Here is a 27,986-nt window from a genome sequence, read left to right as displayed (position 1 = left end):
GCCAAACAAATCCCTTGACTCACTGTGTTGAACCCCAAGGGAAGCATTTGCCAGCAGGAAAAAAGCGAAGAAGAATGCCAAGCGTTAAAAAGTTAAGTCGGACTGATTCAGAACTGGGATCAAACGACCACGGTTCTTCCGAGATCATTAACGAGCGCTCCGAGCAACCGGGGGCTCTGACGCAGACAAGAACCTGCACATCACAGGCATTCCAGGAACCCTGCTTTGTCTGCGCTGGAACAAAACCTCGTCAAAATATGCGTGCCCTCCTGATTTAAAAGCATGCCGCCTCTCGTTGCCTCTGTCCATACACATGCACAAGGCTGTTAGGCACAAAATACTTCCACAAGGTTATAATCAGCAGAACTTTTTCCTGAAATTCTTTCAAATCTTTTAGCATCTGCACTGATTTTTAAAAAGCTGTCCTAACAAGTAACATTATACACAAAAAGCACACCTTTCAGAGATTCAGTAGACAACTAAAATAATGAAAAACCAAAATAGACACAAGAAGAGACAGCAAGTCTTCTCACCAGCCAAAACTTCAAATACAGATTTTTGGAGATGGGGGAAGGAATACAAAGATGCTTCAAGCAATGGTTACAGGATATCTTGTCAGTTCAAATGGAAAGGAAAGGGCTTTTTTTAACTAAGCATAAAACCTGTGTGAGGAATACTAGCAAAAGACAAAGGAAACATGAACTGTACATTCTGAAAAGACAAAACGTCAGTGTCATCCAACTTGCCTTTTATTTAAAACTGCTTAACAACCAATTAATAAAACTTGAGACATATGGACAACCGTGCTCAAATCTAGCAGATTAGAAATAGCAATTTTATCCAGTGTAGTTACTCAGGGCAAAAATACCCCATAATTTTTGAAGTGTGGCTCAACGTTTGACGTTAATAAAAATTGTTAATGTATTAATCCTTTTTTGGACAGAATGGCCCTTGTCATTAGACAGGTGGCAGACAGTCCTGCAGATGTTCTGTGGTATCTAGAAATAAACAGTCCCAAAAATCACATCTTCATCTGATCTGAGTATTTCTCTTGCTGTCTATGCAAACACCACACCTCCAATACACAGCTGACTTTTCTGTGGGGGTAATAATGGATTTATTACTGTAAAATGTCACAGAAAAGTTCTAGGCCTTAAAAGGAAGCAAGCCTGAAATATAGCCAATTTAAACAAAAAATAATCCAGGGTAATTTCAGACTCAACATTCATCCAAGTCTTCCAGCAACTTTCTTGCTGTTTTACAATCACTTCCTATAGCCACCTTTCACTGATGTTCTGAAGGCCTGCACAAGCATGCTGAGGAAGAGAAAAGGAGAAGTGACCAATGCTCCAGAGAAAACCGTGAAGATGACCATGACCTTGACTTCATATTGTACACGTGTAAATGACTAAAAAAAATCAGCCAGAAAGTTGTTTGGCACTAGTGTAGTTTTATGATCAATCACTGTGTTTCCTACAGTAACAGAAGGTGAAATAGAGTTTAGCACTAGTAGCAATTTTTAAATTAAGAGTGTACATTTAAGAACAGTCTTACCAAAAGTAACTTCTCCTTTGCCAGTCTTGTCAAACAGCTGAAAGGCTACAATGAACAACGCATCTGGTGCACACAGGACTGATTCAAACGCCACAAACTCTTGAAAGGATATCAACCTAAGGAATGAAGGAAAAAGCAAGAGCTATGAAACTACTTGCTTGCAGAAAACTGAAATACAATATAAGATAAATTATACAAAAGTAATAAGATCACTACCAAAATATGTACAAAATGTTATCACTAGGGATTACAATTTATCCTAAAATGCCCTATCACCAACGCTGTCAGGAGGTCTTTATACCGCTAGATGGAAATGGCTTTGTTGAACAAGGAACTATTCCTCTCAGCAAGTCACAACAGAACATAAATAAGTGAAGCGTTCAGCATGGCTACTCACCTCAGCTTTAATGTCTTAACTGAACTGCCCTTTGGGGAAGCCTACCTCCTCCACTGGCAAGACAGAGAGCCAATAAAGATATGAGTAACTCCCCTCAAGACTCAGTACTTAAGGCCTTTGGAAAGCAAATCTATTCAAGCCCTACATGCTGCCACTCACTTCAGAAGGAACCGATCAGAATGTGTTATCTGTTTGCTTGCACTTCTCAGTCATCCTTCACAGCCCTCCAGTCCTGCGTGTCGAGTCACAGATTTTCAAGCAGTAGTCGGCCCAAGAGCAGTTTATTCAAATTCATCATTACAGCCAGGTTCCCAACACATGAGCACAGTAGCAGAGCACAGATAAAAGCAGAGGTGCCCTTCCTCAAGTCGGTTAAAGAGCAGAAATATGTAATTAAGACAACTTAACATTGTTTCCAGCAGTAGATCTGATGCAGCAAAGACCCTGAGCAGTTCTAATTTCTCGGGGTCTCACCCAATAGTTTAAATGGAGATCAAATCCCTACTCTTAAAGGGGCAACGGCCAACCATTCTTCAGTTTTGCTACTTCTCTAATGTCTAGGTTGTACAGTTTTACATCACCTTCACATGCGTGGCTGCAGGGCCTGCTGGCAGTCTGGGAAGTTTAAGATTGCCCTCTCTTGGGGCTGCTTTATGTCAGTGTAGTAAGCACGTAGCTTTAATGGGTTCACACAGCAGTAGTCGGGGAGAAGCTACTGCTTATTTCTGAGAAGCACAGAATATAGTGTAACAAACGCCAAGAAACACACACAAAAACATTTTTCTTTTTTTTTAATTAAAAACTAACTGTATCCTCAGAACTTCTACTCAAAATGACACTGCAATCAGTTCAATGAAAACTTCCACTTGATATGCAGCAGCAGTGAAGAACAAAGGGTTTCAAGAGGTTGGAAAAGCTCTTTGTTCCATCAAGTTATGATGACCCATGACTATATAGCAATTTCCAGTCACCCTGTCTTAAAGGAATTAATTTCAAGTCACACAGAAGTGTGCGTGCTGCATGCCAGCAGCCAAACATCCACAAGGTAACAGAAACTGATTTCCTTGAAGAACATGAAAACACAAGAAGATGAACAAATGAAGAGATTAAAGAAAAGCATGGTACAGGAAAAGCCAAAAAGCTGTTCTACTTTACCTCCTTCAATATATATGCACTAAATAAAAGTAAAATAAAAGCATATGTAGAGTCAGAAATAGTCTGGCAAATAATAAGCTCTGGGAACTTGCCATCATAGGTTATTATGCAGTGTGAAAAATAAATAAAAAGAAACCTCCTCAGGTATTCTTAACATTAAACTCACAACAGATGATGCCAGTAAACACATAAGCATGCCTTAAGCTTTACTGGCAAAGAAGCCAATGACTTGCTACAGATACACACGGTAGCATGTGGGCAGGCCATCAAGTCATGTATTTTAAACTCCTTGGGAGCTCTCAGTACTCCCCTCTGTTAGACACAGAATACAGAGATACTCAGTCTTTAAATGGAAGAAAACTTCAATCTATCCTCAGTCAAAATATTTTTTTTTAAAATGCAACATTTCCTTCAATTCTAAACCAATATATCACAACCTACTTCATTTTCAATTTATGCACATTTATTGTTACTACGTGACTTACAGGTTATAAAAGCTCATCACTATCCATTATTATTGGTTACACACCTGACAACTTCCACAACAGCAAACAGACACAAAGCACTGAATTCTTCTGTCCTAAAGATTATAAAGCCCACACACAGAAAGAACAAAACAGACAGCAGACAACAGGACTCTAGAATAGGATTGTTAAGAATAAAAAATGTAAAATATCTAGCAACCCCATTTTGATAAAGCCACTTTTTGTGTGAAACTACACCCAGGTTATGTCCTTGCCAACAGATCCCAACACAAATAGCGATAAGACCACAGAGAAGAAATACAGCACCTAACCCAGCAGAATCCCAGCACCACGCTAAGAGGATGTTCTATGCTATTAGGGCTGGATTTGATTAAAACTCCATGTATTAACACCGCTACAAGATTTTATACTGATATAGGCATTCTTTGTCAGTACTTGCAAGTAATAAACCCTCCTAATAAGTCAGAGATAGATCCTTAAAATAACCCCATATCCATTTTTAAAAACAATTATCCCTAGTACTGGGAAGATTAAAAGTGTACAAATTGTGTGGTTCTAGCCAGACTATTTAAAGAAGAGACATTAATATGTGCTGTGCCAGCTGAATTCAAATTAACCCAATTTTTACATGTTAATTAAACCAGCTATTTTCTTCTTATTGTATTTTTGCTCCCTAAGCAGACTAGCCTGCTAGTGATTCCCAACAGATCTATTCTAACAACAATGACGTATTCATTTACTTCTATTATGACCATACAATACAGTAACTGAGCAGTAATTTTTCACAGTCAATTACACGTGTGATTCTTAATGCTTAAAGATGCTGAAATAATGTGTACTACATAGCCATATGCTCACTTCTCTATACTGCACAAGGGTAGTTGCCTGGGTAACACATTTTCTCTCTGGTTTAGCATCACCCTTTTGGGTTTAGCATAACCCTTCACTGAATATCATTAGGTGTCATTAAACAGCACATATTAACATGGACTTCAATATACTACTTAAGAGTTATTTTATCTACCTAAACAAGTGCTCATTTATTTTACAAAAGCAGAGAAACGCCTGGTGATTTTAACAGTGCAAAGAGAAGAAGCTGAAAAGTTTACAGAATTTTCCTTCGATCTTGAAGATTTCCTACCCAAGTGGTCAAAATCTTCCTTCACCTTCATGTCCTCATTAATGGTGCCAGTGTTCCACAATTTAATTCAGGAAGGCTGAAATCTTGATATTTTAAAAACCACCCACGCAGAAGAGTTACAGTCCAAACACAACAACCATGTGTGGTGCTGCAAGTCCACTATTTACTACTTTCTCCTTTTTTCCATGCTGCTTCTTTTGATGCTGATGCCCATGGCACCTGGCGCCACACAGACATGACGCATTCCCACCAGAGAAAGTCTGCACGTAGCTATGCGAAGTAAAAAAAGCTATTGCCCACAGTAATAATACATACAAATGCAATGATGAAGAGGTTTCTTCAGAAATCAATGCATGTTTTTACTGTATCAGCAATTTAAACATGGTAACATAATGGGACACAAATTGAAGCTACATCTATTATTTTACGCTGCAGCCTAGGTAAACTAAGTATAGTGTAAATTGGTGCATTAGAGGATAAATTTATATCCAATAATAATGGAAAATGCTGGCATTTCCAAGTGTTATTTTTGAATAGTTTGTCCTTTCTAAAAATAAAGCATACAGTATTTCTCAGTAACGTGTTAGTTACTACAGTCCAAACAGAGATGTGCAGTAAATACTTATTTTGTTAGACATGTTTAAAAGTACAACAAAAGACTGAAAAACAATATGTCACAGCAGGCAGGATGCAAAATGCCTAGCCTGCTGCTGATAAGCCTTGATTAAGTCCCTGTATTTTGTGGGAGTTTCTGATCCAACTGAAGTCAAATGAAGCTTTTTTTTTTCAACTAAAATTAGGAATGAGAAGCTTACAGCTGTTTCATACAGCCTACAGCCACATGTTAAAACACTTTTAAAAAAATCTGTGTTATTACTGACTCACTACTTAGAAGGGCTTCTCTGGCCATCAGCAAGAAAAGCATTTCCTTTTCTTAAAGAAAACCTTAAAAAGATGCCTCAGTAAGAGAACAGAAAGAAAACCTACCTCCAAATATCCTTATGCCCTGACTTCAGATGGAGACAAAACTTGCTCCCATGGCAACAGATATTCACTGAACTCCAGAGTGTGCCTTAAGAGGTCTTGTACCTTGGTAACACCACCAGCAGCTCCTGTAGATGCCACTGAATCCTTAATTCCTGGCAATGCAGGAACTGTGCTAGTGCTACAGGGAGATTTTGTCCACAGCAGCAATAGTGGGATTTTACGTAAAAGTTACTGTTCTTTACACTTCACGCTAAGGACTTCCCCAGTTCTGAGGCAAGCACCTCTCTGCCCACCTATCTGATCTGTTCATGAGTCCGAAGCTCTTGTGCTGTCCTTTCACCCACATGACGTACTCATTTTAGTATTTCTCTCTGATTACACTTGGTAACTGTACTTAACTTCTCACCAAAATCAGAGGGAATTAAAAAGCATTTATAAAAGTGCTAGGAACAACCCTGGAGATTCTGGGCACAGATCCTTTTGGTGAGGAGTGGTCATGCTCACCAGTCATGAAGAACAGATGCTTCTTCAGAGAAAATCACGTCGGAGAGTTGATAAACACTTCTAGAAATAACCTACCAGTGTTTTCAGAACCGCACTACTTTAAGCCACTAACACTATAACAAAATTAACTTGTCATTGCTGTTGCAAGCTACCTTCTATTTTATACTAGAAATAAGTAGACTCTCATGACCTTAACATGTCTAAGTCCCTAAACACTGACCAGCCTATTAAAAATGATTACTAACAAAAGCAGTTCTGTACTTCACTTTAAACCTAGGAGCTCTGGACTGCCAAGTTGGAGAGAATTCAACAGGAGAAGACCAGTAGGTCCTACTGCCATCCCCACGAGATTTCATTCCAGGAACTGAAAAGGAAGTGACACTTCCTTCACACAACCACTCTGCAGATCACTTTATAGACCACTAGAGCAAAGTACAAATGCCTGGCCACATGGAAAAAGAATGCTACAATGTTAGGTTAGAAATGAGTGCTAATCAATTTCTGAACTTTCTCCATCCTTTCAGATATTAGTATAGCAGCTAAACACGAGGATAGCCTGAATAACAGAAAAGACCCTCCAAAGACATTAGGAACTGTCACTGCATAGTCTGGGCACAGAAACAGTCCTCACCCACAGCAGAAAGCAGCAAATAGAAGCCTCAATGCTGCACCACAAAACTCCTGAAAGACTCTGCCAAATTGTGAAATCCCAACTTGTCAACAAGTTCACATAGGCTGCAGTTTTACATTTTGCTCTTCCTGACACCAGCTTCTGTTTGTGAGAGAGATCCAAATCACAAGGTATGGATTATACTCTCAATCTTCTTATTATAAAATGGATTTGAAGCCATGCAATTTGGAAAGTGACATTTTTGCAGGCATCAAACCAAGGGAAGAAATGTGAGAAATGTTTAACATTTTCAGTCAAGCACTATCTGAAGTCACCACTTTCTTCCTGCCACTATGTCAACGTTACCAATGTAACCTTGTACAGAATTCTTTTACTGGGGTAACAACCATCACATTAACTCCTCTGCAAGGTTTAAGGTGCCCTGCTGCCAGAAACATGGGGCTGTCTGAGCAGAAAAGAGAGCACAGAAACTTTCACAAGCTCACAGTTATGCATGCATCTGTTCCCTAGGAAGCCTGCATTCTCTAGTCATGCTTTATTTATCTTACATTTTACTCTCTGCAACCACTGATATGAGTCATGCCTGAAGTTTTCTGGTTTCTAAAAATGCCACAACTACAGACTTTAAGTCCATAGCTAATTATTCTAAAGTTTCTCTAAAGATACTTTAAAGGCAGGGTTGAAAAAATGTATTCATATGGGTGAAGAGACAGCTTGCCTGGGCAAGTACCAAAAGCAAAAGCTAGGATTTCATTAAAGAAGGGGGGAGGAAGATGGAGGGGTAGCTAATCTTGCCTATTGGCAAAGTCAGCCTTTCAAATGCAAACCATGTGCAACCAACTTCACTGCTGTCTTCCCAAGACTGCAAAGTGGCTCCCTAAATACCTTAGTTGCTCCTCCTCCCTCTCAAGGGAAAAAACAGTAGCAAAAACCTTTAAAAGCACTACAGCAAAACAACGTAGGGACACTTTTTCCTATGATCTCTTCCTACACCATCTAAACTTATTTTGGATTGCTATTTGAATGTGTTTGTGACAGATACCTAAAGTAAACAGAGACAGACAGACTCGTGGAAGTAAAGAAAAGCAAGACTTAGGGGAGTCAGCCAACAGACATGAAAGGTTCAATAAATAAAAAATACATAGTAGACAGAAAATGGTTTGCTCAGCTAAATGTTACATGCAGCCCAAGTACTCTTTCCAATTCAAAGATACTGTATTTCTTTATGTATCTGCAGGCAAAAAAAAAAAAAAAAAGAAAAAGGAAAAAACCCAACCCAAATCAAACCAAAACCCCATCACCCTTCAGGGATCAGATTGTTTTGGAAGAATGGTATTGTGTTTTTTAAACGAACAACAAAAAAAGACTTACCCATCTTTTGTCTGATCCACCACACCTGCAAGGAGCTGTACAGTGTTTGCATTAGGCAAACCATCTCCAATTATCTTCAGATACCGCGTGACAAAGTCATCAGGAGACATGAAGAATTCGCCATTCTTCTCCACACTTGCATACTGTTAAACGAACACAGTATTTAGTGCCTCAAATACATCCTTCTCCAGGCATTTATTACCACCACACATAGTTTCCAATTGGGAGCAGGCTTATGTGACAGCACATGACAGTTCTGCTCGGAGAAACCTACAGCCTCCTGCCAAACAGGAAGGAGTAAGTGGGGAGCACTCAGGCAACTGAAGGCTTGGTTTCCCCAGCAGAAGAGTGGCAGATACAGTTTCATGTATCCTGTCAACAACTCCTCCATGATAAGTCTAGAAATGCTCCAGCACCAAATGTTTTTTTGAAGTAGAGTAAGAAGCACACATGCATTTGGAAACACGTATGTGGCACCTCAGGCCCACTGAAATTCTGATAGCAACAGGATATGCCTACAAATTTATTTATCTGAAAGGACCTCTCTGTGTAGCAATTTTACTTTGGGATGAGAATGTAGGTTTACACTGAAGAAATGACATTGCAGTGCAAGTGGAGTCCCACAGGAGTGTCCATCTGGGGGTGCTGTTTTGGAGCACCACATGACCTTCATCTATGCCTGGTCCCCTGCTAAAGGAGAACCTACAGATACTCCTCCTTGGCTGAACTGCTGAAAGGAGGACAGAGAACAGCATTTGCAGAAAAATTAACAGAAAGCAAGAATTTCGACAGTTCAGCACACTGCAGAAACAAGGGAAGAGGCCCGACACCTTACCAAGCACTGCTGACATATGTCACTCCTGCTTTATACCATAGTTACTGGCATTCTACTCCAGAAAACAGTTACTGAGAGACCCAAGCATACTTGCTCCCAAAGGGAAGACTCTAGTGACATGTTTCTTAGCAAGGAAAAGGAATATTACGATATTTTGATGCTAATACATAAATAAGTAAAACTGCCTTTGTTACCACCCCTTGTCCCGATTCCTCAGTCGCCCCTCAAAGTTTAAAGCCCTCATTTTCCGTAGAAGGGTAAATTTGGAATCAACCCTAAAAATGCTTTTTAACAAAATAAAAAGGATAAAGACAATCATTAAGAGGAAAATAAATCCCAGGCAACACTTGCAGAACCATGTATTAGCTTTAAGGGAAACAGGTCTGTCCTGGGATACCAAATGTGCACCAGGAACAGGAAAGCAACTGTTAATTTCTTATTTTTTTAAAGGCAAGGTAGGATGATAAACCATTGTTGTGACTCCTCACAGAGCATTATCCACACTGAAGTAATAAATAAATCAGATGCCTATTGCTATTTTGTAGCGTACTTCCATGACAAATGTTTTGCTTTACGTGGCTATGGCTCTGCTCTGTTAAGGAAAGGAAACTGCCAGTTTTCATTTCACAGAGCCGCACTGGAGCCTGCAGAGTACTGTTATACCTGCTGTAGGCATATAACTCTCAGAGGGATGCCAAAGTGTAACATTAAGTAATTATTTTCTTCTAGTGCTATATAAATACAGTCTTCAGGTACAGCAATATCTTCAAGAAACAAGGCTTCAGAGAAGCAAGCCCAAACAAAACATAACTTGCTTTGGCATCTACATGTTGGTTAGCATTTAAGGGTTCCTGTTTCAGTAGACACTGTTTGTAACACAAGTTTTCTAGCTGATACACTGCAAGGAATTTTGAACTATATACTTTTATAGGAACTAGCAGATCAATTGATTTCAATGTAATTTATTTGCAGGGAGACAGAATCTTTCAGAATCCCAGCCTCAGAAACTTTTAACACAGCTGCTATAGAGAAACAAATCAAGTAAGTCAGACAGCCTATGCTTCTGTATTTCATTTTTTTCATCCAGGCTAACCCCCTGCTAGGGCACTCAATAACACAAAACAGCACAAGGTTTCAGTGTCCCCCTGTTTCTTGTCATTGTGATTTACTCAAGTGTATTTGAAATCCAATCACGTACTCTATACTACATATAGAAAATGACCTTGGAAAATGTCAGCTTGATCACTTTGACTAAAATCTAATCTCTTAGGGGCTATGGTAGAAGACTAAGAAAAAGTAGAGTTACTTCTGGAAATTATCATAACAAAAAGAAAAAAACATTGGTTTTGGAGGAGAGACATTTAAAAAAATGGTTCTTTACAACTGTATTTTTCCCCACTTTGGCAATTATACCCACAGAGAATTTGATATTATACAATAGTACTTAATGGCTTTTTGGTAACTTATTTCCATACATCTTAGATAGTCAAGTATTAACCAGTTCAATTCCATTCAAAAATAAGATTTGCAAACATTACAGGGGGTTTGATGTATTAAATATGCTTAAAGTTTACTGATTAATCAACTGAATTTAAACTGATAGCTTCATATTTATTTCTGCACAGTGGGTAGGTACCATTCCTACCTGGCAATCATATTTTTTAATTCTTAATTTAAGTAGGAAGAATGGCTGTCAAATTACTTTATAACTGAAGTTACCACAATCTGCAGAAGCAACTACCTTGGCTTTGCCACTTACTATGTCTGAAGCAGCTTTAAATAACACTCCGGACATCGCTTATATGTAGAGCATGGAAGAACATACCACATTCACTCATCCTTTTTTCTTCTCAGGAGTAAGCACCACAACAAATTCTGTATTACACTGAATAAAATATTCAGCTTATATTTCATTACTCCACTTTACTGAGACCCCTTCTTTAGAGTGGAAGGGGAAGCAGAAAAGGAACAAAAAGGAGGTGCAGGTGCTATTTACTGTGCTCACGACCCATTCAATCCACCAAAACTGAAAGCTGAGGGAGTGACAACCTTCAGAAACAGAGTAGAGGTGAACACCCACAGGCAGGTAGGAGACAATTTTCACACTATTCTCAGCAAACCTACCAGCCAACCCCACCATCACCACAACAGAGCATCGCCTCATATTTTGGAACGGACCAGGCATCTTGCTACTGTGTTCACTCCCATACTCAATGCTACCATTTTCTCCAGTCAGCAGCCTACTCCCTGTCTGCCTTTACTGCTGCCTTGCTCCTAACTCTTCCAAGCATTTACCACTGAAAATCGCATTATCCCATTCTTTTACAAAAGTCTTTTTTGCTCTCCTGACAGATAAAAGTTCCAGGACTTAATAAGTTAAACAGTGGCTTTCTCAACTGACAATCTGACTTCAGAGCTATAAATACTGACAGTATATGATAAAACTATAAATACTGGCATTATACATAGAGACACCTACACATTTTGTTAATAATAGCTCACAAGGGACAATGGAAAACATGCCAAGAAGTGCACAGAGAGTGGGGCCTGACACTGGAGAAAGGGAAGGTGGAGGGAGGAACTTGGAAAGGTATGAGCTCTCTTAGGCACTCAACACCTTCAGAAAAATAATTCAGATACAACAGCTCCCTGAAGCACTGTGACACCTACCTCATATATATTCTCCACATCCATCAATTTCTGTACTCTTTTTTCATACCAGACTACCAAACTAATACAGACACTACTAATAAATCTTAGGAAGGTTAGGAATAGTTATTTAAATTTAGGAAATGGGTCAAAGAAAGCTAAGTTCCAGCAAAACACTAAAGCACACATCTTAAATATAGAAGCAAGTACACAAGTCATTTCTTTACTTGTATACTTCTGGAGCAGATCAATGCAGAAGGAATTTTAGTTAAGTAATAAATACGACCACAACTTCCCAAGATGATCTTTCCAACACTTCTACAACTTAGAGCAGCAGAGATAACCCTGAAGGAAGGAAGGAGACAAGGATGGGAGAAGAGTTTACCAAATGGTCTAACAGCACGGTGTCTACACGAACATTTCACCATGTGTAGGAACAATATTGAAACTCCCACCACATTCGCCGAACAATGCTTTTTTTTTTTTTAAGATAGTAATACTTCTTCTGAGTCAATACAATAATCACTCAGGAATGTATCTGACTTCTTGGTGAGCATTGTTCAATTCTGATAATGGTATTTAAGTCTAACATGGTAATAATACAGTGAATGATTAATGGTTGGGAAAACTATCAAGAGTTGTATGCTGCAATAAAGGAGCAAAAGATATGAAAAATTTAAGCAGAAAGAGTAAAATATTTACTTTATACGTACCTTCAAAAATATTGTTTTCAACTCAGCTGGATCAGCTCTCTTGGTTAGAGCCACCTACAAGTAAATACAATTACATTAATATGCATAATTTATACAAAAGATGTCAAAATGTCATTAAAAGGAAGAATTCAGACAACAGAACTAGTGATGAAAATAAAAGCTCACCTTAGATAAATTAGGTACAGCTTTAGCTGGCCATGCTTATTTTATTCATTTCACATTTACACTTAGTTATTCAACATTTTGTTGTAACTGCTTAAATACACCAGAGTATTTTAAGAAAAGTGAATGAATGACATTTCTTATAAAATTTTACAAGTTTTTTTAAAAGGGAAAAACCACACCTGAAGCTATGCTAGGACTCAACTGACAGAGCCCACAGCTGGAGTCCCAATTCTGTGTTTGCACAGAAATCCACGTGGAGGCAGTTGCAAAAAATCAAAGTCTAATTGTGAAGTTGGGAATCTAAAAATGTGTCATTTCTGAAGTACAAGCTGTCCTAAATGTAATCACTGTGTAGTAAGCAGAGATTCATTTTAACCCCATTTGTAAAAATTTGGTACTCTAGAGCAACTGGGAACTTTGTGGAAGGAAAAAAAAACCCAATTCTATACCGCTGCAATGCAGAATCTTGCCAATATACAGCAAACAAAAGATACTTCAAACATCTGTAGCCATTAAAAATATAATCGGTATCACACTCAATCTCACTTTAAGTTTAAATTTTATACTGTCCCAGAAATCTAACCGAAATGAACAAAGGAAAAGGGTACAAGCCGACAGCTGAGCTTACATTCATTTTCCTTTGGTTTCACTGACATTTTTTTTTTGTAACTTGGGAGACAAAATATTTTCGCAGCTCAGCTGCCATTTTTCAGCCCCCTTTTGATTATGGGGGCAAGGATTTTGCTGGGTTTTTTTACAGCCAGTTTCTTTCAAAACACACTGAAAGTCAGGCTGAAGATGGCCAGGTCAATGAACGCACAGCAGCACTGCATACTGGCAGCCCAAGCAGCGGCTATAGATGACAGCTTCCCTCTATTTCCTGCAGTCTACATTCACACTCCTCCATTTCCCAGGAGACACGAGAGGAAAGGGATGCTTAGTAGTGCATAATGGGTTTGTTCATGTGTCACCCACCAATCTTCACTTTGAAAGGTCTATTTGAACCCAAGTAAGGAAAAGCCTCTCATGTTTGTTATGTTACAGCTTCAGGAGGACTGATGCTAAGAGGAGAAGTGTTTAATGCAGCCTTTCATCCATCCCCAGCTGTGGGCAAAGCTGAACACTCTAAAAAAACAGTAACTTTTATTAAGTAAGTCGCAGTGACGAAAACTCTCCAACAGAAAACATTTATTTAAAGAAAAAAAAACAACCAGGAGACAACAAGAAATACAGAAACTGAAGTGTGGGATTATAACAAAGCCAGGCCATATTACAGAGAAGAGTGGGCTAACATACAGCGAGTGTCAAGCAGAGATTTTCGTTCCCAAAGTAGACAGCAGAAAGTTTTTACCAACGTAACTCCATGTATACATGCATTATACTGTATGTGAAGAAACAGCCAGCACTGTACGTCTCAGGCAATGTAAGAAATGAACTTAAAAATGCCAAATCCCTCCCATTAGCAATGACACTCAGCAAAGGGAGACAGAGGGTGCATGGAGAAAGGGAAAGCTCTGTGAGGGACAGTAACACACAGGTTGATTTGCACACTGGAGCTGTTCATATACTTAGGACTCTCTTGCACCTTGATCTTAATGTCAGCCCATTTTCTCCAACAGAGTTCTCTCTGTTAACTTATGCTCAGTTTACACTGCCATGCATTTTCAGTCTCGCTTCCACTCTCAACAACAAATGTAAACAGACTTTTCCCAGAAAAAGGTTAACTGTACAAGAGAACAAAATATACTGAGAACCCAAGAAAGGTGTATTACATTTCCAATAAATTCTATTAATAGATTTATTACACACAAGGCAGAAGGAACAAGTTGTCAGATGGTATGTGATATCAAAAGATACAAAAGGACCAACAAAGTAGCAACTGTGCTCAACCCAGTAAAGCATAACACCACCACAGGTGGGCAAGAGGGAGAAATGGCAGTAGGAAAATCAGAATTAATGCAAACATGGCATTAACCTAATGGCAAATATAAAACACCTGACCTTCTCACCTTTATGGTAAAGATCACTTATCAGCCATTGTTTGGATAGAGCAGAAAGGTGATGGGGATCCAGGAACGCTGGAGTATTGCTATAATATTCCAGAAAGCTTACTGGGACAACAGCAAGTCCTAACCAAAGATAAAGAGATAAACATCTCTAATACTGTTTCTTCCTCACGGTTTAACCTGAATGCAGCTCAAGTGTGAAGGAGAAAGTTGATGGAGGTAAAGATGTCCCCCTCTACCTTATTATCTTTAAAAATACAAAGCAGGTGTTTAAATTTACCAAACAGGTAAGACGCTGAAGAGCACCCTTTCTCCAAGCAGATTACCAGAGCTGCCTCACTGCCACGCACTGGCAAGCTCAATCTGTTTAATTCTAAAAGAAACCATCTATAGGCATGTACAGAGAGAAGATGCTTGATGAGAGGCCTAATAAGTGATCACAAGATTTAGTAGCTTCATGTTGAAATTAAGATTATTTTTAAAGTTCTTCCACTCTTAAGCACAACTAAAAAAATGCAATGTACTTGCACCACTAAAAGACCTCCAATCAAGACTGAAACCTCCCGTCTTCTAGAGATATTCTTCAGTTTCATCACAAGTTACTGAGTCCACCTGTAAGACTCAAACACATTGGCCCAGTTTACGGAAGAGGTCAGATTAGATCATCATGATGTTTCCTTCTGGCTAAACGTATACATATACACTCAAAACATGCAACTTCCAAAGGAGATCAAGCCAGGGTTTGACTTTACATTCTTGTTTAAATGAGTGATTGCAATACCAGATACCAGTTAAAGTGTGGTTACTGACCAAGATTGAATTCAGACCAGAAATCTATTAATACTGTGTAAGTATTATGCTGAAACAACACTCCAGTTTGTATTTTAATACAACTAACTTGCTTACATTGACAAAAATCATATTCTTCCATATCTACACCAATACTACCACAAACACACAATCATACCTCTAACCTAGCAACTTGCCTCGGTCACCCTCTCATCACACACAGCATCGTAAGTTATGAGTGTTCTGCATCAACATCTGTCCAGGGCACTGCCTCCTGTCTCAGCTGCCCTAGTAACCACTTTTTGTCAGCCCAACATGCTTCAGCATGTTCTCACCTCAGCAAAAGCGGTCATTCCCTTTGTATGGCAGAATCCAAGTAAAAGATCTCGACTGTGATCTGAAATGGAAAGCAATCTGTGCAGAACTCAGTATCGCGGAGAAGTTTGCAAGCAAGATGTGGGCCAGCTCACCAAGCAGGGAACCAGACAGCTGCAAGGAAAGTGGGAACAGAATGCTGATCCAAAAGACCTCACCAGACCTCCTAATGGTAAACTGAGTATTTCTCCTGGGAAAATATAATCAGATGACATTTGGTGTACATAACCAAAAGCTTAGAGTAAGAAGCACAGTAAGAGAAGCTGATAAGTAGGTACTTCTACTACACTGTCTGATCAGTCAAACACAGTCCACCTTGAGACAAAAACACTTATTTTCTAAAACCTTTTCTTGTCCTCAGAGCTGAACATTACACTCTGTAAAAGTATAATCCTACACTAAGTAGCAGTTACTCCATTCCTTTGTCTAATAACACCAAGCTAAGCTAAGAAAAATAAATGTTATAACACTAATCAACAAAGTCTTCTCAGTCCTACTGGCTGATTCAGTACGCAGAGCTACAGAATAAACGTTACTAAAACTAGGCAGTTGTCCTGAGCCTACCCCACAAAATGGTGAAGCAGAACAAAATTTGCTAGCTGACAGAGACAGCAAATTTCAGGCAAAACTATTCACATCCATCTTCACTCTGTCACAATTACAGATCTCCAGGCAATTCCCAGTCCAGCTTCTGCACCATGGTAAGTGGAAGCCTCACTTCCCCCAAGTGCATCAAAGCTAACAGACCTACTTTATTGGGCAATTACCTGCTAGCTTTGATCCTGCTTTCAAAGTCCCAAAGCAAATGCAGCTGGCTTGTTCATAAGATGGTTCTCACACAAGGAGATTCCCAATAAACCAGAGTATTTTTTCATGCAAACTGATTGGAGAGCGACACACAGTTATCAATTACATACACACAGGAAAATGCCTGTCCAGTTTGTCCAATGCTTCCAAGTAAGTACAGAAGCACAGGTGGGAGTAGTATATATCTTAACAAAAACTGCTGTGAGAATTTCCAAGAATAGGCAATTAATGCTAGGTAAAAAGACATTCATAGTGTGTACTTCTACAATTTCCCACTTAAAGACCTGGAAAACAGAAGGACCATAAAACCAGCCCCATACGAAGGTAAAAATAGCTAGCCATTGTCATTGCTCAGCAAAATTGTTTAACAAAAGGAAAAAACTTCATTCTCTGACCAACACCATCTACTCCAAACTTTAAGCATGCTATCAGGTGCTTCTACCAAGATGAGTCACAAACAAAACATTCAAAACCACAGATGTGATGCTGCAATGCCAGGGAACTTCTTGAGAGACCTGCACTGCACCTGACACCACGCGGTGCACACAGCAACCTAAAAAGTGTCTCATGCTTTATCTGACACCTTCATCAATCACAGAACCAAGACGGTAAACAGTGGCAGGAACAGACACCCTGAACAGTGTCACAAAATTTTTCTCCATGATTTCCTCTGCTGGCTGTCAATGCAATGGAAGTTATACTGCAACACAAGGTCCCAGTGTGTAAGCAGGACAGTTTGTGGCAATAAACAGAAACTTGCTGCCCTTTGAAGAAAGCAAAGGGGTATCATAACAGAATGATTTGGTCTTAGATAACTACTAATTCTGTGATGAGGAAAAATATATTATATGGGTGTGCAATCAGTGCCTATAAACTTGTGGAAAGGTCTGTCTCAAGTTGTTGCTAGAGTAACAGTTGTTATTTGTGACCTCATGCTTGCTGAATGAGCAAGAAAATGAAATGTGCTGAAGAAAAGTTCCTATACATTACATATCTTGACTAATAATTGTGTGACAGGAATTACGTAGGAATAACTGACAGGGAAATGTATTTTGTTTCAATGTTGTGTTTTCGACCTTAAACACAGAAGTTCACTTTTCAAGATCCTATTTATCATCAAATCCATCTATTCAACTCTATTCAAAGTGCTACACCTCAGCAGCTCAGAGAACTGGGAAGGGTGTGGGAGCGGGCATGAATCCCAATGTGAGCATGGATCCAAATCTACAACATTACAAAGAACAAAAGACAACTATGCAATGGAACCAGCATCAGATACACAAAGCAAACTTATTAAAGGCTATAAATGATAAGACTTGAAGAAAGTCTTAAGTCCTGCAGTCAGGAACCCTTCTTCATAGCTAACAAAAACAACAGCAGCATTCCAACACATACTTGGGCAAATAATAACACTGTGCTACTTGAAACAGCAAGAAAAAACCCCATAGCTTCTTTTTTTAATTTTCCTCGTTTCTTGTCTGTACAGCACACAGCACAGTGGAGTACTGGGTCATGGGGAACATGCCCATGCCCTGTGACAGCTGAAAGAGTCACGGTAACTGAGTCTTTCCCAGACGAACATGATAGTCAGACTCTGACTATGGAAAACCTGGACTTTCGAATAACAAAACATACCTCTGTACCTTAAAGATTTTTACCTGTCATCTCAAAATACATATGCCAAAATACGAGTTTGCAAATGCACTCTTTTTGCCTGCAAGTAATGGTGTCACTAACTGTCCAACTCCCATCATATGGGTTTCAGTTTTAAATTATTAGAACATCTCCCTGAAGGCAGGGCATATGCAAAGTAAAGACAGCTTAATATTGTATTTTACAATTCCTATCTTCAGTATTAACAATAAACAAATGCTTGGTGCTTAAATATTGTCAGATGACACAGCTGCCACAGGCCACAGTGGGTGTGTGAGCTTCATTCTTGCTAAAGACCTGAGTCAAAGCTATTGAAGATGGTACATGGAAATAATTTCATGTGGGAGTATCAAATAATCCAGAGAAGACCTAAATAGTTTACATAAGGTATTGACTGTAATGCTAAATGTTTATCTGCCAGTGAGTTGCTGCAACTCAGTCAAAATTGTTAGAGTTCACAATAACTCTATAATTTGCAAAAGTTGTAAGATACCTGACAACAATAATTAAAAACTTCTCATTTCCTCAAGAAACTGCAGAAACATTTCCAGCATTTTAATACATTTTAATTAGAAATTATTCTGATTTTAGCTTGAATGATTCTTGCTTCTTATCCGTGTGCCTATTTTATTACACATATTTGCATAAAGCAATAAATGTTTCATTAATACATTAAATTTACTTGTGCTGCATAGCCCTCAGAATATTTTTAAGAAATCATTTGGATGCAGTCAAAATGATTATGATATCAAATTTAGCACTCTGATTTAAAGATAGGAATTTAAAAAAAAAAAATCCTAAAATTACTTTCAGGCAGGCATGCTTAGCAGAGAGGAAAACATAATTAAATCACTTTTATTTGCCAAGAAAAGGATTTCCACTTTCTTTGGGGGTACTACAGTTAAATTAAAACCCAAAAATGCAAGATTAACCAAACACAGATCTGAGTTTAAGACACTGGAGAAATTCTAGCACTGTTCTTTCAATGTCTCATTAACCAGGAGTTCTTCCACTTCACTCCATGGACACTTGGGTTGATACCAGCACCCCAACATCACCAAACTAATTCAGAGCAGTACGTGACACCCCACAGTATGCTACTGGGGTGAGCTGATGACACAGCTCCCTTTTTGTCATCAACTGTCAAAAACGTAGTGGAATTCCAAAAACTTCTTTCTGACCAGTTGACCAAGCCCTTTGAAATGCAAAAAAAAAAAAAAAAATGGTCTTCCTCATGAAAATGCTGGGTCATCCATCAGTGGTTACTCCTCACAGCTTTCACAACCTGTGCCATCTTCAAACAGTGAACAGAAAAGCCAGGAGACCTCACACTACTTTTTATTATATATCCCTTCGTTTAATCAAACTGTGGGTAACACACAACACAAAGTATCCCCAGGCTTTGAAAGCCACAAAATAACTGTAGACACATATACTGTACAAAATTTTCTAAACAGGAAAACAGTGTATTTGAGAGTCTTCTCGTGCACACTTTGCTAAGTTACTTCCATCATTTTCAAAAGTTCAGTGCTCTCTTTCCTTCCTTCTTTCCCCACCAACCCATAAGAAAAGGGGAAAAAAATGGTTTCCAATCTTTAATTTGTCAGTGACACACAGAACTATTAAGTGCTATTTTAATTATACCGTATTTGGGTTCATACAATCATAGAATACCAGGTTGGAAGGGACCACAAGAATCACCTAGTCCAACCTAGTTGCATGAATGTTTCATGTTGGTTGAATGTTTCCGCACTTGAGAATTAAGTATTCTTGTTTGCGCTATTCTCATAACTGAGATGCTGAATCTACAGGTTACGTGTAATGGAACACGAAAAGCAAATTGCAAGAGGTTTACAGTCACTGTCATTTTCTTTACTGTGAGAAGAAAAAAGAAGCCCAAAACTTTTGCAGTTTCATTCACAATGCAGAAAAGATTGAACCCACTGCTTCACACCAGTCAGTCTTGAAAGAAAAGATGCAGACCAAGTAACTGATTTGGGCGTGTGAACAGAGTAACAGCAATTGTAGAAAGTTTGTTGTTGCCATGTTTTTCTTCCTTTTGAACAGCATCAACACGGGACTAATTCACGATCTTTACAAAGTAGTTTCCAGTTAGACTGACACACAATGGCAAGCAGCGTTAGACAGGTGAAGTGACAGGAAGGAGGAAGGCTGACTTGATGTCAGTGACAAAAACTATTTTAATGGAAATGTGAAATTATTCAAAAATTTCTTCCCCTAAACACGTGAAGATTTCTCTAGTCAGAGTCAGACTGCACAATGGGCTGAGAGCAGGAATCAGCCAGACACGGTATTTTTGCATACCACATTTTTTCTAATAGCTTTTCATACTCAGTGCCTCACTTAAAGGTTTCTTCTGCCAAAGATCTGTTAAATCAGTGATGTTCCATCAAACAGTAGTTGTCAAACATTATAAAGACCTACAATAATAAAATACGTGACCAAGAGGTTTTAGTAGCCGAGGATCCAGGGAAGAGTGGAAACAGGTCATATTTCCAAGGTACAGAAAGATGACAATAATAACGAACAGCCTGCTGTTTGTTCAGTAATACTAATTTACAGATCTCTTTTTTTCTATCCTAAAATCAGACCCATGTATCAGGTCATGCGATGGATGGATGTGACAGGAAAGTCACATAAGAAAGGGTAGATGGTAATGCTCAACTGCTACTGCAGAACGCACCTTTCCATTAAGTCCCTTAAGTAGGAAGCCTCCTGCCCCGCTACTGATGCAGGACAACATCCTAGTGTCTCTCCTACACCATCACACACCAGACCAGAGACTCAACTATGAAGCTGTAATGGGCACCTGGCGTAAAAGAACTGCAGAAAAAATGCAAAGCAACACCACAGACACACAAAAGTAGGAAGAAGCATTAAGGCAGGAGACATTTCTGAGTGTAGGAAACCATCTGTGCACACCTTTGAACGCAGACCACCAAACCGGAGTTGTGCGCACAGATGTTGGATTCTCGTGTCGCTAACAGCAATTTATGTCTTGGAGAATTTATTCACATGTTGATTAACACATATCAGTCTTCAACGAAAGATGCAGTCAGATGCCACTAAACTACCCCAACACTGAATAATTTGCTCTAATTTAATCCTTAAAAAATATTCTAATTTACAGCTTTACTTAGGTAAATGGGCACATTTGCTAACTTTCCAGAATTAAATATCAACTGACTAAGGCAAAAAAAACAAAACCCCAAATAAGTGATGGTTCTATTGGCTGAGAGATTTTGGGGAAGTTGGAATAAGAAACGGCAACTTAAATATGAAGACAATTAGAATTTCTTCCTCCTACTGGCTGGGTGATCATCCTTGTGAAAGCATCCTCCCCCTGCAGACCAAGTGCACTTTTAGGCAGTATGAAAACACTACTAGGAAGAAGGCAGACAAATGTGTGCCCTTCTGTGACTCCATATTCTGAAATCTACCAACATTTTTTCCAGTACATAACATCAGAAAGAAAAACAAAGGGGACAGAGAGTGCGAGTTGTTCTCTCCTCATCTCCTTCCAAAGCCAGAACTAAAAAAAACAAAGACTCCAATGTGCCAAGGAACCTTCTTTGAACCTTCTATTTCCTGATAAGTTTAAAATTATCCTCTCAGATAGAAATCAACCTTAGTTTCAAGAAAGAACATTTTTAAATCTTCAGTAAATAAAGATCAGGTAGTATTCACTTACAGAAACTGAAATATATGAAAAAATAAATAAAGATTTGTACATGAAGCTGGAAAAATCTGTGGTCAATGGCATTTTACACAACAATCTGAATTCCAGTAAATCAATTTCAATTACAAAGGCAGTACCAACAAGATTACAGTGTCACAAATGGAGAGAAAGAATAACCTTAAAGGAAATAGCAAATGGAATTCAAATACATCAAATCACTGCTCTTGTCCTTTTCCTGAAGTTTTCAGTTTAAGAAAAATTTGTTCAGCTCTGTCAGAAAAAATCAAACTTTGATCCTCTGAACTTCTTTCCTTGTGCTGTTCCACAACTGCTCAGAAATGTTGTTTTAAATTTGCTCAACAGCTGTTTAGCTCAACAGCGAAGGTTTTAATGCTCCAGAACACTAATTACATAGAGGCATCTGAAGAAGGATGGAAAAAAACCAAGAAGTCTGCTTTTATCTATTTATAAGGTTGGCTATTAACTATGGTCATGCAGCCACACACCTTCTTCCAAGTTCTAGCTTTGGAATTAAGGTTGCTCTTTTCAATTCTTCAATTGCCCTAATTATCAAGGACATAAAAATCATAGTTGTAAAAAGCACATGTACTGCTCTTCTCATAGGTCCCCATAATTGCAAAAATAGCCTTTAAAAGACTTGAAATTTTGATATTGATGAGATTTTTTTTTAAACTAGACTGTAAGAGTTTTAGGGTACATAATCTTCACACAGGGCTGATTTACAGTGGAACTTGAAGATCAGAAAAAAAGACTATATGCTAATACTAATACTATATGCTAATAATAAAAAGGTGACCCCACATTTCTAGGTAAAGACACGTGTCTGTGCATTTCCCTCCACATTACAACAAATTTAATTAATCCAGCAGTATGCAGTAAGATGCAGTGTTAACATACTTTTTCACTATTTGCACCTATTTATTAAAAGAGAAGTAATAATGCAAGCAGGTCTAATACGGTTGGGAAGTCTTTACCTGTCATAAGGACACTTTGTGGAGGAAGAATTAAGTTTCAAGAGCAGTTATCTGCTCTATTCATCACAAATTAAAAAATTAACAGTGAGGATGCCAAAACTGTGGAAAGACTAAGGAGACAAGATAGGCTTATATGAAACTCTGCAACACCTACTGAAAACAACAGGCTACCTGGACACAACTGAGAGCCAGGGTAAGAACCAAAATTGTCTCACCTTCTCAGCTTCCACAGCAAACACTGAGGTGTCAGTATGCCCTACCTAAACTCAAATGAAGCTCTAACTGATGGCAAGCCCTAGAACCTCCAAAAAGACTGTATTTAAATTCAGGAAACTCAAGTAATGGTGCCTGAGAATTAACACAATCTATCGGGTATAAGAAAGGCTGCTGCAGGGACAAAAACTCTGTATCCCACAGAGAGGAGTTGTGGAGAGTGAAGAAAATGTGCCACTTAAGAACAGAAACATACTTCAGAATATTTAAAGCAATCACAAGTTGCAGTAGTACTATTACTTACAACAAACTCAGATTGGATAAGTTTTTCTAAATAAACTTGCCTAAAACAAAACTCCTTCTACAGCTAAGTCAGTTCACATTTGAGTATATAAATAAGCCAATTAGATCCATGTATTTTAAACAACAACAACACAACCCCAAACCACTTGCAATGGCAGTCTGATTTTTTATTTCTGCTTCCATAGAAAATTCACATCAAAGTTTTCCTTTTAGAAATGCTCCTGTCAGTCCAGTTATGGGGCTAAATAGAAAAAAAGCATGGGTCAAAAGACCTTCAAAGAGTTTAGTATAAACATTTAAGAGGAAAACAGTGACAAAGTTTTCTTGGTGCTTCAGTTTGATTTCCTACTTTCCCCCTCTTCGAACCATTTAGGCTGACTATTGCCCACTGGCATTTAAATAACTGCTGGGGATATAAGTTGACCAATTAGTTCTATGACAGTCTCATGAATTCATATATGCAAAACTTACAGCCCCATGGCTATGTTCTTGCACCATGCCTCTTGCATGTAGGGAAGAAGCCCTAGCGTGTGTATGGTTATCTCATCATGAGCCAAGCATGAAGGGCTGCAAACAAATGAACTACTTGATCCACAGAAAACAGGACACATCTAATTCCGGTAACAAACAATTCCTTCTCATTTCTCTGCTGAGCAGTGGAAAATGCAAAAATATCTGGAAATGCAAGATAGTAAATAGTCCTATGGTTGTCATACAAGATACTTTCACAGGTTTCCAGCTTAAGATACTTCTGTGCTCACTGCTACAGTAGAGCATGCCCTTCACATAGCTCTTCATGTTGCTTTGCAGTGAACTGTATTAGAGAACTGATCTGACAAAGCAAACAAAACCAATTTTTATATATATATAAAAAATGGTCTACTTTTTGATAAGTCACTTACCCATTCTAATTCACCCTGGCACCACTACATTACCCTAGTATTGCTACTGAATATTTAGTATTATCCAAGTTGAATCACAGCTTCATGGCTGCCACTGGATTTTAAAACTGCAGCAACCTGGAGGTTCAGGAAACAAACAGGTACTTCTCCATACCAGTCCAACCTATGAAACAGCTACAGTGAGTTCAGCCCTGGCATCAGAGCAGAGAGACAATCAGTCCAGCATCAGGAAGGCAAAAAAAGGAAAAGAACAAGTCATAGAGGCCTAATCCAGCCTAGTTCAGGACTTCAAAACAGAACCAATAACCTCCTAAAACTATGGAAGTAGTGAAGATAGTAAGAACATGTAAAAATAATTTTTAAAAGGTTTGGCTATCTGGGAACATCTGCCCATCTCAGTGCTCTCTCTACAAATAAAAGGTGTGCACTTGCAAACTCCACTTTGCTTGGCCTCTGAGGGTCAGATCCATTAGCATGGTCCACCACCTCAGTTACAGCATGATGCAAAAACCAATCCATCTACAAGCAAAAAGGCACATGCAATTTAAGATTTTTAGGATTCCAGAAGTTCCACCAAGGTGCACATCCAGAACGGCCACAGCCCTGGCTGAGCACACACAGTCATTTCAGACACCAGACATCCCCACCCCAGTCAGCAATCATGCATGCATCACATCTCCTGTACGTTGGCAGAACCGTGTTCAGCATCAAGCACAGCAACCCCTCAAAACCATGGCAGGCGGAGGTATCATTCATGCAAAATGCACAAACTCTGCTGGCAGCAGAGAATCCAAATCCCTCGCCTCCCAGCTGGGTGCCCTAATTGCTAGCAACTGAATCGGATTCTGGCCCCTCCGTCTTTGTGTTGCTGACTATGCAGCATCTCTGCTTGAAACAGAAATACAACCCTTGCTGTCTGAGTGTCCTTCTGGGAGACATCCCCATCTTTTCATCTCCCACTGGCTTACTCTGATGCTCCCTAGTCAGCAAGCTGGCTGTGGTGATATCTGTTCCTGGACACCTCAGATAAGTTTCCTAATTCGACTTCAAAAGCCAAATGACTAAAAGTTGGAGATGTTGATCTAAAGGACACCATTCTTAGCCTAATTTCCAGGCTCCTGTTTTCACATCACAGAATCACATGGCCAAGAGTAAGTCAGTGAGTAAGGTGGATCTTCAAGGAGACCCTAAGAGTGAGCTTACTGATGAGCATAGAAACAGTCCTTGCAGGCTGCCTAGGCACGCAAGACATCAGAAGCACATGAGACCAGCAGTTGAGGTTAAGCACCTCAGAAGTATCCAACAAAAGGAACTTGATCAGGCTTGCAACAAGCTCTATTTCATCTGTTTCTTCTCTAAATGTACATAGTTTGGTGTACATGCGTGCACTTCTCCACTCTCTCTCAAATGTTTCTTTTTTTCTGTCTTTAGAGAGAAAGAAAAATGCTCACAACCCACTCCTTATAAGCAATTTCATCCTTCAACACACAGGGTTTTGTGCAGGCCAAGTAACATTTTTGGTAAAGAATATAATTGCAATTGCACGTTTCTAAGGTATTGTAAATAGCATGAAATTATTTTAAAATGTTATGAAAAATGCATTTGCAGTGTTCCTTTAAGTGTTTTAACAAAGCTCCAGTTGAAATTGCTTTATTCCAAAGCAATCGAAGAGAGACTATTTTTGTAAGGACCTCTTTATCTCTCCGCAAATGACTGAGATACAGATACTTTCCAGAAAGAGAATGCAGCAGAAAATATGCAACCTTACATTTTTCTAGCCATAGTCATCTAGCACCATAAAACATCAGCTGCTGTTTCTGAAGACTGTGTTGTAGCTGAAGCAAAACATGATTAGCAGAGTCACAGTAGCGCCCAGAGGCCTTAGGCAAGTTTAGGTTTTGGGGCCATACAAACATACAGCCTCTATTCAGGATGGTGAAGCCAGTCTATAGCCAAAGCAGCAGCAATTCCACAGAACAAAAGCAAAAATGAAGCTAAAATTAAGCACCACATTCATGCCATCTTCCAGGAAACAGAGTAGTAACACATACCTCCTTGTCATACTCCTTGGACAACATAGATAAATAAAATAGATATTGGCCTAAACAAGCTGGTCAGAAGACACATTGTTATCATTCAGGGCTGTAAGCTGGTCTACATTACACGATCAGGAGTGCCTTTAATGTATCATTTGAAGCACAGTTTGAAGAGCTTCTCAAACCTCCTGGGACACAAAGCAGCACAGAAAGAGGAATTCATTTCCCGATGTGATAAGATTCAGATAACCTTAAATAGTTTTCAGTAGACATCACAACAGACGAGACACACATAAGGATGTACACATAGCTGATGGGTCCAGTCACACATTCCTAGAGCTATACATGAATCGAGATCACCCTGCAATTGCTCTTACAGGGACATCATAATGGAAAAGAGCAAGTTTCAAAAACTTGTTAAAACCACGGACAGTTGCCACATGCAATCCCATCAGTACCTCCCTAACATTAAAGACATAAATCAATCTCTTTCATCACCTCCTCTTGCCTCCACCTTGCACTAATAAAGCAAGGGGCACAGAAAATAGTAGAACAATGAAACAGATAAACTCAATTGAGACAAAACACCCAGTGTCATAAAACTCAGGGTTACTCAGTGTTCACTGCAGAAGAGAGCTGTGTGGACTTTTTCCACAGGAGAGTCACTCCACGAGTGGCTTCTCTGGGACTACTCTTGCCTGTGGGCCCCATAACTCGCTGTGCATCTTGTGGGATTAGGGCTCAAGACTCCTGAGGGTAAATGTCATAGGCAAGACTTGTGCAGTAAAAGAAACCAAATGAAACTAAACACAAAGAATGGCGTGGGGACAGTAAAGTGAAGTAAATTATTTGCTTTCTCCTCTGTGTCAGTTGCAGTCATCACACATGCTAGTACTTAGAAAAAGTTTGAAGTTATCAGCACTCGTATAAATTCAGTGACCTTTTATCAAGCAAGTTCTAGTCTCTTAAGAAGTCAAGATGCAGTAATAAATAAGCAGCACAAATACACATTTTTTCTGAGGGGAAAAGTGGAAAATCTTAGGTATGTCATGATACATAAGGTATTTAAGAATTTCCACATTTACACGTAGTTCCAAAATGTAACTACGTATCAGTGAGCACCACTGGACCCTGGACCTGTCCAGGCTAGCAATAGGACTTTCCACGTGGATCTTACATGGTGCCATCACATCCAAAAAAAATTACCAAACATGGGGACTATTTTTGATATGACAAGGTTTAGTATTTTAAAGGAAAATACGGCAATAACCAGAAAGAACATGTAATTCCACTGATACAGCTTCCATAATAAACAGTTGCAGAAAAACACAAGCAGAAAGAGAATAAAAAATAGTTAAATATTTAAAAAAATGCATAACAAATTTTCTTTACCTTACATGAGAAACATCCCAAATATTGTCATGTAAGTAAAGTCACCAACAGACCTTTCTGTTACTTTACTGATATATTACTGACAGACACCTGTTCTTCAAAAGACTTACACATGCACTTAAAATTAAGCATGCAAGTAGTTCCACCAAGTACTGATGGTTCATGCCTTCACTTGAAGATTCATTTCACAATCAGCTTTTTTAGCATGCGGTATTTGTGTTTACTTTG

At 38.9% G+C, this 27,986-nt stretch overlaps 1 protein-coding gene across 1 annotated transcript in view; it reads right to left on the bottom strand.

The window, feature by feature from the left end:
- LOC104534152 (calcium-binding mitochondrial carrier protein Aralar2) overlaps window positions 1-12,472 on the bottom strand; it is a gene marked incomplete at its 3' end in the record, with an annotated part of 38,840 nt that extends 26,368 nt beyond the window's left edge. Inside the window, exons 1-3 of the mRNA XM_010179368.1 lie at window positions 12,423-12,472; window positions 8,226-8,368; window positions 1,555-1,670 (exon numbers count right to left, since the gene is read on the bottom strand). Of these exons, the coding sequence (XP_010177670.1) occupies window positions 1,555-1,670; window positions 8,226-8,335 (226 nt within the window). The remainder of the gene's footprint in view (window positions 1-1,554; window positions 1,671-8,225; window positions 8,369-12,422) is intronic.
- Window positions 12,473-27,986: the final 15,514 nt, after the last annotated feature.

This window comes from Mesitornis unicolor, unplaced genomic scaffold (assembly GCF_000695765.1).
Source record: "Mesitornis unicolor isolate BGI_N332 unplaced genomic scaffold, ASM69576v1 scaffold54652, whole genome shotgun sequence".
Lineage (NCBI taxonomy): Eukaryota > Metazoa > Chordata > Aves > Mesitornithiformes > Mesitornithidae > Mesitornis > Mesitornis unicolor.
The sequence above is the reverse complement of the archived record's forward strand: the minus strand, read 5'-3'. Positions and strand labels throughout refer to the sequence as shown.